General features: G+C 42.1%; 2 protein-coding genes across 3 annotated transcripts; one reads left to right on the top strand and one right to left on the bottom strand.

Annotated features, from left to right (window-relative positions):
• Positions 1-222: 222 nt before the first annotated feature.
• Positions 223-4,536, top strand: fbxo30b (F-box protein 30b). Of its 2 annotated transcripts, none has more exons than XM_071915812.2 (3): positions 223-350; positions 1,054-3,204; positions 3,654-4,536. In XM_071915812.2, exons 2-3 carry the CDS (start codon positions 1,114-1,116, stop codon positions 3,846-3,848), a joined length of 2,286 nt encoding a protein of 761 aa, XP_071771913.2. In that variant the 5' UTR covers positions 223-350; positions 1,054-1,113; the 3' UTR covers positions 3,849-4,536. The 2 variants fall into 2 exon arrangements, with proteins under 2 accessions (XP_071771913.2, XP_071771912.2); XM_071915811.2 differs by having other exon boundaries at positions 232-350; positions 1,049-3,204.
• An 844-nt stretch (positions 4,537-5,380) lies between these two features.
• Positions 5,381-10,473, bottom strand: LOC139924706 (polyunsaturated fatty acid lipoxygenase ALOX15B-like). Its single transcript, XM_071915816.2, has 14 exons — positions 10,327-10,473; positions 9,738-9,942; positions 9,456-9,537; positions 9,231-9,353; positions 8,748-8,851; positions 8,499-8,671; positions 8,258-8,401; positions 7,932-8,135; positions 7,692-7,778; positions 7,208-7,374; positions 6,792-6,913; positions 6,348-6,448; positions 5,691-5,861; positions 5,381-5,560 (listed from the first exon to the last, which is right to left on the bottom strand). The coding sequence occupies exons 1-14, from the start codon at positions 10,471-10,473 to the stop codon at positions 5,381-5,383; spliced, it is 2,010 nt and encodes a 669-aa protein (XP_071771917.1).
• Positions 10,474-11,827: the final 1,354 nt, after the last annotated feature.

The following is an 11,827-nucleotide window of genomic DNA, read 5'->3' as shown; positions in this document are numbered from 1 at the left end:
TGTTTTCTAAAACAAAACATCAGCCACCAAAAACTACCTTTGTAACAGTGTGCGTTGTGTTATTCTTTCTTACCAAAAGCACTGGAATTCCTGAGTAGTTGTCTTTATTTTGATAGTGAGAAGTAGGAGCTTAGGAGGAGCACTTGAAGGCAGCACTATGTTTCGCCTGTGTGGGATGAGAGCAGCCAAAGCGTCTGAAGCACGACGTCAACGGAGACAACAGAGAGGGGAGGCTGAGAGACGAGGGATGTAGCTAGCTATTATTAGCAGTTTGAGCTAGTTGTATTTTCGATACAGCGATAAAATCCAACCTAGCTGATCATAAGTTTACTTGCTAATACAACGATAAGGTAAGATGCCGCTCCCGTGCTAACTTAACGTTAGCTTGGTGAACAGTAAACTAGCTTGTTGGAAACATGATTGAACTTCCGAGCAACATTAGCCGGTCAATGTAAGCTAGCTTGCTATTGTTAGCTAAACAAATTGAGTTCGTAGCTAAAGAACAGTTTGAAACAAGATAGCTAGCTAGCAGCAGATGGCTATAGATACTAGATCGCTACTAGCCGAAACTGCTTCTGTTTTCGTCAGTGCCTTTGCCACAGTGTTGTTCTCAGTAAACTTCAACAGTTGGCATATTTAGCTAAGAACATTAGCTAACTATATTTTTGGTGGGTTAGCTCACTTGGCATCAGTGCATGTTTGTTTGGGTAACAATCAAGCTAACTGAGCCAACCTGATCTGATCTGTTGGCTAAAGAACTTTGCAGCCCGTCTGTTATCAAATTCGGCATGGTATCTGCTCAACAAAGTAACCTTTTTTGGCTTGATGGCAAAAAAAAAAAGTTACTCCAAGAATATTGAATCCATGTAAGCTGCAGTTAAGACATTCTAAGTTTCAGCACTAGCGTTACATATCTTGTAACAATCTAGTATTCAGCCAATAATGGAATGCACCAGGTGGACACTCTTTACCTCGCTGGCTAGATTTTAATTATTTATTTATTTTTAAGATACACTGAAATGACTTGTGCTTTCCCCCTGTTTGGCAGCATAGTGGACTCTATCCCACTGCCACAGTCACCCTCAGAAGCTCTCCAGCCTGATTCCTCTGAAGATGGAGGAGCACCATGTCCACTGTATGTCCTGTGTGAACCAGCGATGCATGTTCAGACTGAAACCAGGCATTTCTTGTGATCTTATCACCTGTCCTCTGGTGTGCGGGGCTGTATTTCACTCCTGTAAAGTCACTGAGCACCGCCTTCTGTGCCCACTGGAGAGGGTTCCCTGTCTGAACAGTGGCTTTGGCTGCCCCGCTACCCTGATGCGCAACCGAATGTCTGCACACCTCGAGGTGTGTCCAGCCGGGGTGGTGTGCTGCACTATGGAGTGGAACAGATGGCCTGTTAGTTGTCTGGACTACACTTCCTATGAGAGCCTGAGCCGGGGGGTGGAGGAGGTGGAGCAACTGGACATGGCGCTTGCCCTTCAGGACCAGCGTACACTACTCGAGTCCCTCAAGGTGGTTGCCATGGCACCTACCACAGAGAGAGAGACACTTGTCACTGAGAGTGAGGAGGACAGTGCAACACACTCAGCTTTGCCTACAACTGCTCCTGTGGCCTCCACCTCTGACTCACCTCCACAGTCGTCATCCTTAGCTCAGCCACAACCACCCCCACCAGGCTCGGCAAAGGAGAAAATTGCCAATGGAATTAATGGTTTGAATGAGGAGCACTTCAGTAAACTCTACGAGGCCACAGTTGAGACGGCAAGAAGCTTAGCTGCTGCTTTAGACATCTTCAGCAGTGCCAACTCCTCTGACAGCAGCACAGAGTGTATGAACAGAGGAGCTGCTGTGCAGGAGAGCAGCAAGAGCAGCAACAGGAATGGGGAGCTGCACAATGGACTGGAAGCCAAAACACCTGTGGCCGCTGAGGGTTTTGACGTAAGAGAGATGGATGAGCAGAGTGTTTGTTATGGCTGTTTGAGTGGAAATGGAGCTCAGAAAGGAACAGAATTGCAGATTTTAGACAAAACAAACGGACCACTGTCAGGAGCTACGGGGGCCTCTCTGGAGGCAGCCTGTCCTGTTGAGGGGCAGGATAACATGAATGGTGGTGTTTCTCAGGAGCTAGTGACCTCTCCGATGACACCACCACTGCATGTCAGCCAGGGTATCGCACAGAGGGCTGGTCACGTGGTCCTGGAAGACAGGGGGCTGGTGCTTTTAGAAAACCGGGGGCTGGAACGGAAGTTCCACAACCACCCGTTGCTCAGGGGCCTAGGCCAGTTCTCACTACCTAATGGACGGAGGGGTTTCTTCCCTGACCGGTCACTGTATAGATTGCGACCCAAAATGGAGGACAAAGCAGTGGACACCTCAGACCTGGAGCAAGAGGATGACCCTATGGGTCTGGGAGAGATTGATTTGATCACAGCAGCCCTGCTTTTCTGTTTAGAGGAGTCCAGAGAGTGTAGAAGGATCTCTGATACGGTTTATGTTGACGGCTACCATGTCGACTTTGGCACACAGACTTTCACCTTCCCGGCGGCTATCTTGGTAACCAACACTAGAGTGGGCGACATGGCTTCTGCATCTGCCTGTGACCACGCTGCCCCCCAGCTGTCCTACCCCAGCCCTTTCCGCACACTCCGCCTCGGCCTTGTCCTGGAAGCTCTGGAAGTGGAGGAGGTCCCGCATAATCGCTACCTCCCCCCTAACCCGCGCTACCAGCACATGTTCCCCTTCGTGTGCGGCCAGTCCTTCCGCCGGGACCAGTTCTCTTCTCACTTCACAAACGTACACGGTGACATTCACGCTGGCCTCAACGGCTGGATGGAGCACCGCTGCCCCCTGGCCTACTACGGCTGCACATTCTCCCAGCGGAGGTTCTACCCCTCCACTCAGGGAGCCAAGGTGGTTCACGACAGGCACCTCAGGTCCTTCGGGGTTCAGCCGTGCCCAGGGGCAAAACTTCCGAGCGTCTGCCAGTCTGACCAGTTTAGTGGGCTTCCCATTGAGATATTGTGGCACATAGCTGGGTTCCTGGACAGCTTCAGCCTGTGCCAGCTGTCCATGGTGTCACGGACGATGAGGGAGGTGTGTGCCAGCCTCCTCCAGGCCAGGGGCATTGTGGAGCTGCAGTGGGAGCGATCGCAGTACCCCAACGTCCAGGGCACTGTGTCATGGCAGATAAAAAACAGAGTAAGTGGAAAACGGCAAATAACTCTTTTTCCTGGAAAAATTATTTGATGTAAATCACTTTTCAAGTGCTACCAAGAGACAACATTCCAAATAGGTGACACACCACTACAGCACTACTACTACTACTACTAGTTTATCGCCACACATACAAAATAACAAGTTTAAAAAATGACTATTACAAATCTAATTTACACATATTACAGTGACATAGCATGTAATCACTAGACTGAAAATAACAATACAAGTAATCAATAACAATAGATAAATGTAATTCAAGTAGACAGTAGTTTATGCATGTGCCATAGGGCTACAATGCAAGATGTCCTTATTCCAGCAATGAGACTAATTGTTAACCTCATAACCCTCATAAACATTTAGATATGCAACACCCTCTTTGTTATAACTACTTTCTTTTTTTCCCCTTATGTTTGTTTTTTCCCCCGTTGTAGGTATGGAGATTCAGCACTGCCTTCAGCCCTGTGTCGTCTTGGGGTTTCACAGACCTCCCCAGCATGTCAGACCATCTTAGGAAGTGCCACTTCAACACAGTGGAGCGCAAGACGGAGCCTGTGCCCCTTCCTGCCATGTGCACTGCACGGGATGGACACTCCCTCCGTCGCGTCCTGCGTCATATTAACACCTGACCTAACACCTGCCTAACCTCTTGTAGCTGCGCCACAGTCACTGTGTAATTTAATATGTTTAATACGTTTTTGATGTTAGATTTATTTTCTGTTTTGCAAAAAAAAAACTCCCGTGTTATACAGGAGTTGAACGAGGAGAGCCTTAATGAAAGAACACTTAACTTGCTACAATGGAGGTCTCTGTGCTTGTGGGTGGTCCATAAGAGGAACAAAAATACAGTTTAGCATTTACCTTTGCATGGATTTGTGCTGCAGATGTGCCCCTATTCTGGTAACATATATTTTCTTGAAAACAAATATGCACAATAGCAGATTTATATTGTTATTCTCTGTGAGATACTGAGAAAGAGGAGATGGAAATGTTTTCACTGTCTTGCCTTTCAGTCGTAGCCATGGGATAAGCAAATTGTTTGCCATATTGCACCGTTTTTGCGTAACACAAGTTATGCTAGCACTTTAAATGAGATTTGCTAATCCCTATTTTAATCAATTACCCATTTTACCCAAATGGTCTAGTCATTTTATTCCCTATAGTGGGTGTCATCCCAGTGCAAACTGGACTAATGACAAGTCTGTTGTCTGGGTGGGTAGGATATGAATGTCAGGACACAAGTCAAAACAGATGGGAAGTCACATGGAGATATCCCAATAGTGCATGTGATTTGCTACCATTTAATAAAGTCTTTACAGCCTGTTATGCATTTCTTTTATTTAACCAGGCATGCAACCTGCAGCTCCCCTGGTTTTAAATTACTCTAGCTCACGTAAAGCTGCATTCTTTTCAAAAAGGTTGTATGATGAAAAAGAATGTCCTTAAAACTTCGCTCACAAAGTCCAAGTATCTTTTACTGTTCAACCATAACAGAGCCATGCTTATAGCACGGGTGCCAACATCTGTGCCTTCACAATGGTATTTCTCCCATTGCCAGTTTTGCACAGGAGTGAGGGACTGTAACCATAAATCAGATTAAAATTTGTCAAAACCTACCCAAACTGAAAAATAGCCTTTAAAAGATTTCAAAGTTGAACATCCATGACAAAAGTGTAGCTAAACTAAAACTAATTTTCAATTTGTCCAGGTGGCATGTTAATAACAGTTATGAAAGTAGAATTGCCGTTGTACTGTAGTAATTGTAGCCTCAATTTAAGTCTTTACAATGACATTTGTGAAGTATTTCTCCCCACACCAACCAAATAACGCAGTTATGTTTTATTCAAGACATAACATTCCATTTAATGATTTGAGAATAGCCAGATGCATACCGTTGATTAACAAAATACTTCATCCATTAAAGTTGTGAGAACATTTATTTTTAGAATGAGCAATCAGTGTCAGTTACAATACAGGGATCTCAGTAAATGGGACAATATTCTCACAGGAGGAGAAAGCAAGAACACTTGAAGTGATGGCTACAAATGTTTAAATCAGAAAATGTTGACTTAAATTGACATTTCAAGACTTAAAAAATACAGCTTTGTAATGCACTGCAATGCAAAATAGTCCAAGTGTCCCATCATATTGCAGATCTCATTTAAATGGTTACACTGTTTTCTATCTCTGTAGGGTTCAAGTAGTTGTAAGGCAGCTCAAGCTGCGAGTTCCTCTTGGCAATAGCCTCACTGAGGGAGGACAACTCTGCTTGAAAATCCTTGATCATCTGTTTGGCGGCAGGCTCATCAAAGTGTTGGTCAGGATATGTGCCCAGAGGTATCTGACAAGGACAGAGCCAAGATGTCATGTTAGGACAGTGAGAGACTGTTGATCTTGGATCAAAAGGTACAAACACTGGTGCAACACCTGTGGTAGTTTTGACTGAAATACATTATCCATGCTAAACTTACAAAATCATCATATTTCTTGCCGAGCACCCACATAAGCGTCACAATACGGGCTCCAAATGCTTTATTTGGCAGTGTCTCCAAAATGTTCTCCATGGTGGACTGCCCCTTGGTAGTTGGGGGAGCTTTACGTAGGATCAATGGAGCATTGGGGATCCAGCCTAGATAATCAAACTGAGGAGGATATACAACAGCCATCAACAGTTGTACTTTTTCAATTAAGCAATAAACTTAAATCTAGTTCAAATCTACACCTGATAATTGTATTTACAATCCCTCAGACATACTAGTTCAGTTCAAAGCTATATAAAAAACAAGTGAAATGAAAAATATTTCTAAATATCCCCCCCCTCCTCCCCAATAGGTACTTATTTTATCAGTTTAAGAGACTCAGTAGTTTTAAATTTCAATAAATTTAAGACATGGGGTGGAATTGGAAAATTTGGACTTCAGGATATGAAGTTTTCCTATTGGGATGAAAAGATTTACTATTGAGGACAATTTATAATCGTTACATTCAAAATATGAATATTTTCCCTTCTATGGTAATTATGTGCAATATTGTGCACAATATATATCTAAGAATTTTCAAAATTTAAGACCATATGAGAAACCATAAAATAGATGTTTGTTTCTTGTTCGACATTAGAAAAAGTTCACCTGCCCACTGTTGACTGCAGCATGTTGAACTGATGACGTGTAGATCACCATGGTGACAAACTTGATCACTTCCTCCACAGTTTCAAAGCTTTCGGGGATTCCTGTCAGAAATGTGCTAGTTAAAATACACTCCCTAGTACAAAATATAAGAAGCACCTTCCCCATACTGGATCACATCCTCATTTGTACAATCCATGGCCTAAGGCTTAAGATCTCTTTAAATCTGTCCCCTCCCCTTCATGACCAAAATTAATTTAGTAGTTCAAATCAATAAGGGATTATAGCTTTCACCTGGTCCATCCATCTCCTGGAAAGAGCAAGTTCGCCAAATAATTCATACACTTGGTACATGTCCTATTCCCTCCGTCTATGAAAACTTCTCAGTTAAAAGCTTCTTGAAGGAGCAGCAATATAATGAACTACTAGCCACAACATGGGAGGTACCGGAGTTGCTATTTCGCAGAAACCCGTAGGTGAAGATCTCGTTGATCCAGGCCTGGAGCTCAGAATCCCAGGACACTTCACTGTCAGATGGGTAATAGTACGCCACCATTACCTTGACAAAGCTGAGGCCGAAACAAAAAACATACCAATATAATACAGTTCACATGTTCATTTTGATACTAAATAATGACCAGTGGCCAGTTTTAGCTTTTGTACTTAACGTCCTATTTGTATTGGTAGCGTTTGAATGCAGTCAGTGCATTTTAATTCATTTCATTTCTTTCTTTCATTTTCATTTAATTTCATTTCTGCTAAACTCACAGATCAGGTGTGCCATACATTTGAAAGCAGATACTCAGATTTCACTGATCCAGCTCTGACATCAAAACCACCAGGGTTCACCACCTCCAGTGTACCTGTTGATGATGTTCCACAGTCTCAGTCCATCGTCTCTGTAGTAGAAGTTGGGGATCGACTCCAGTCCTCGTGCAGCGATGTCTTCTGGCAGACAGAGGGAGCTGTAGGTCGTTTTAGAGAGAGCCCTTCTCATGAGCTCTGTTGATCCTTCTGTTGCAAGTGAACTCTGAAGAAATGATTTGCATTAGATAGGAGGCACTTGAGCTCATATAAATCAAATATTTAACATGTAATTGAAATGTTTTGCTTCCAACTAGTAAAATATTACTAATAACATTGTATTTATCAGTGGTGTAAGTGCTTTTCATACCTGTGATAAAACTTTTGATTGCTTTGTTTTTTTGTTTTGAGCAGCTATCATTCTATTAGTTTAGGACAAGTAAGAGTACAATTTTTATAATACACAAATTTAGTTAATCTCTCAGGGTTAACTTGAAATTATGCATTATGTTCATAGTAGAAAAAAGCTTTAGTTCACCATACATTGTCTAAAACTCTACCAGGCCCATGAAGCCGAGCACGGGAAAGGATGTTTATGTGGAGAGTATGTCGATGGTGGGGGATCAGCAACTGTAAAAAGGGAGAAAGTGAAAATGACACACCATTTATCAATTAATAGAGAACAATGTTATTAGGAATTATGGGCGTAGAAGCAGAGCTAATTTTGGCCTGGAACACAGAACCATCATTTAGAAAAAGCTCAAAGGCCTGTAGTGATAGTACCTTGTGCAGGGGGTGAATCATAGGGAGGTTGCGAAGCGTAGCGATTACAAAGACTTCTGACAGTAAGTGAGTATTCTGCAAATGACTGATGAATACGTGATGGACGAAATCTGCATTCCTCACAAATATCTTGGCCAGCAGCCAGTCAGACTCTGAGTCGCTCGGCAGAAAGATAGGGTTGTTCTCTGAGGGCTGCTGACCCAACTGAGAGGGGAGGTAGAACAGGTTTGCAGTGGTTGATCAAGAACAATAAAAAAAAAAAAAAAGAATATTCAAGTCATGACAAAAATAAATAAGTTAATTGATTCACTATATCAAAGAAGAACCTGAATGGCGATGGGCAATAGTTTCTTCTCTGGGTTCACGTACAACAGGCAGAGGGCAGCAGTCAGAGCCACCGGTTTACCATCAATAAGCCTTGTAGGCAAACCCTCCATGATCTTGTAGTCAGAGATGAATATGTTGCCCTTCTGTGGAAGAACAAACATGTGAGGCATTATAAAGGATCAATGGTTGAGGGAAAATGGTATAAAAAGGTCTGGATTACTGGAAATGCACTCTTTATACCTTCATCTCCATAGTCAGAGAGCTTCCATTGGCTAGAAAGGGCTTCACCATCTCCTCTTTGACGGGGAAGTTGGAGGGAAGCTTTGAGCACCGCTGGATCACTTTGGGGTTGACTCCATTCAGAAACTGGTATCCAAAAATGTTGTCCTCTTTCCAATGCTCTGAGACATACTCTGGGACATAATCAGGTAAATACATTTTTCTACAAATAGGTTAAATCAGATCATACACACAGTACACTAACAATACCTGAGATGGGCGTCCTGTTGAACCAGAAGACCTTTTTCATGGCCTCAAAGCTTTCCCACTGCTCAGTAGAATCTATCAGACCTTTCAGGTTGAGCTCAGCCAATCTGGATCAAAGAAGGTAAAATAATTCACTTTTACATAGTTTATCAACTAACTAATAAATCACTTCTCACTGCTGTTCCAATGAACCTAGGTTGCCGGTGATAAAACATTTTATGCAAAACATGCATCAGAAACCATGACATCGTCGTTATAACTTGTTGGAAATAGTATTGTAGGCTTAATAATTTGAAACCTGAGGCACTGCGTTACATTACATTTGTGTTCATTGCACCAATTATTCAACTTTAGCATCATCAAGGATTAATGTTTAGATAAAATGAATAAAAGCTTGTCTCCAATAGTGGCCAGTCAATTAACACTTGGTAATTTTGGTAATTGAAATAAGTTATTGGAAGTTTATTGGCAAGATGTAGCACTCACGTCACATCTTGTGTATGACTAAATTCAAAGGCTTTGGAGAAGGAGAAGCGGATTTCTGCTGGGAGGGATGTTGGATCTTTGATGTTTAAGGTATAAGGCATTCCTTCGGCATAATTATCCCATCTATGGAGGAAGGAGAGTACAAGAAATCAAAACGTTGGGAATGAGAAACCCACTCAAGACTTGTAGAAATACATCTAGTTCAACTCTTCATGAAACACTCACTGGTACATTTGTTTTTGAAGAACCAATTCTTTTCTCCGTTGGTCTACCAGTCGAGGATGGTCATCCTCAAAAGCCTTTGTAGCTGTGTGGGTTACAGCCCAAAATTAAAAAAAAAAAAAGTTAATGCATTGAAACCATGTTTTATACAAACAGCATGATCAAAGGAATAATGCTGCACCGTTTTTAACCCTAATTAGCCATTGTGACACAGTTAATGGTTCAAATTTGCACATGACATAACTCCATTACAAGTGGGGAAAAAAAGACAGATCCAAAACTAACCTCTCCCTCCTCTCAACAGCACAAGTTCCCCCCTGGACACCCATCTGTGACAGGGGAAAAGGATGACGTCGTCCTCGGGTGTCGTCACCAATACCTTGGAGCAAAACCACTCATTTTCTGGAAATTCATGATAAGGGTCTTTCTCCAATTTGAGCAGGAGAAGACATCCCAGAGACAAAAGGGTAGTCACTGTGTAGGTCCCAGTCTGTAGTTGGAGAAGGTGACATAGTTGTTTAAACCATTTTGTCAGTCATGAGCACATATAGACCCCAAATAGTGAAGAACACTACATGTCAATTGACTCAAGTATAGACCTTCCTCCAAAACCACAGCAAACCATTCCCCAAAGACACCATCATTTTGTTTTGAATTCCCAGCAAGCAGCTAAAAGTGCTGATATGAGGTCAACACTTTAAAGTTCTTCTTGTCAGATAAGAATCAAGAAACGCTACTACAAAACAGTAGCTTTAGTCAGTACAATAGTTTGTGCAACATGTAACTGAAATTCATCAAAAAAATGTATAGAAACAGTGAAGCACATCATTTAAGACATATGGGCATTTCCAGTTATTGCATTTTTATAACTCACCTGTCCAACTTTAAAATCCAAACCATAATTGGTCAGCTCAGTGCGTTCAGACTGCCTCTCAGTTCCTATCAGAGTGGCATAGAGGCTATCAAACATGCCTGCATGTAGCATGCTCCCTGTAGTCACCTGTAGGTTGTACTCTACCATAATGCTTAGCTTGATTTGAGAGTTTTAAGATAAAAAAAAGGCACTCTAACCCTCTATTGTCCCTGTTCACAACTGTCAAATTACACTATGATGAGGTCAAACACACGCAAACATTACAACATATACTCTAAGAAGACAGGTGAGGTTCGAGGACACCCAACAATTTGAAGCACTGAACATATTTAGATGAAATGCAACACCCATTGAGCTAGTAATCAGCAACCTCAGCTGTTAGACATTCTCTAATTACAAGAATCCACTGCAGTTCAATGTCGGAGCAACCTCTGTGGAGCAGGTCACTCCACCACAAGGGGGCTTTGGGGAATAGATGAACAAACACCAGCACAGTCACTGACTGACATGACAGCACAGCCTTAAGTCTCCATAATTTCACCAGTGTCAATTTGTCTTTGTCCACTGCCCCGCCCCGCCCTGCCCCGCCCACCCCACCTCACCCAACCCCACCCCGCCCCACCTATCTCTTTGTGTCTTGACTAGTGTGGACCATAGGAGTGTACAGCTAAATTCTGATGGATGGCTTTAACTGGAAGGACTGTTCTTATCCAGGTTTCATCGGGTTGGATAAAGCAGTAAATTTTAGAAGAAAAGCTCCAAAAAAAAATTGGGCAAAAAAACAAAGTTCCCTTCCTGGAAAGACATGCATGTTAGGGATGTTAGGTATCAGATACTCCTGCCAATGCCCTTAACCAAGGCACTGGCCTCAAAATTGGAGTTGTACCCAGGTGCTGCACTGTGGCTGCACTGCTCCTGAGCAGTTAGGATGAGTCAGATGTAGAGGATCGCAAGGTGAGCAGAAGCAAATTCTTTTATCACTCATAATCAGTTGTATCAAACATTTTTCAAACAATCAGTTCTATCAAACAAAAAATCTGAATTAAAAAAAAAAAGTGAAATATTGATTTAACAGAAAACCCTTGTAAAAAATATTGAATAAAGATGGTTTTCTGTGAGAACTGTAGTAGAGGTCATTGAGAAAATAATATTGATTAGGCTAATTATATTAAAGTTTGCATTTCAAAATGATCTATAACATGCTTATATATTTTGGCCCGCGACTCACTGATGAGATTACATTCTGGCCCAGATAGCCTAAAACTTCACCCCTGTACTTACTTTTGTCTTAATACGTGCTACGATATAATCAAGGAGATTGTCTATAGAGAAGATATTTTGTTATAAAAAAAGACACTTTTCATGTATTTGTCCATTGTTTTGTATGCTATATATCTCTTTGTAAATAGATGTATAGAACCTGGATAATGACTCACAAGGTGTGGCTACGTATCATGTGATTATGCCATCCCATCCTAAGTATTTTTAGTTTAGTTTTTAA

This window comes from Centroberyx gerrardi, chromosome 18, assembly GCF_048128805.1.
Source record: "Centroberyx gerrardi isolate f3 chromosome 18, fCenGer3.hap1.cur.20231027, whole genome shotgun sequence".
In the NCBI taxonomy this organism is placed as follows: Eukaryota; Metazoa; Chordata; class Actinopteri; order Beryciformes; family Berycidae; genus Centroberyx; species Centroberyx gerrardi.
Note: the sequence above shows the minus strand (reverse complement) of the source record. Positions and strands in the feature narration are given on the sequence as shown.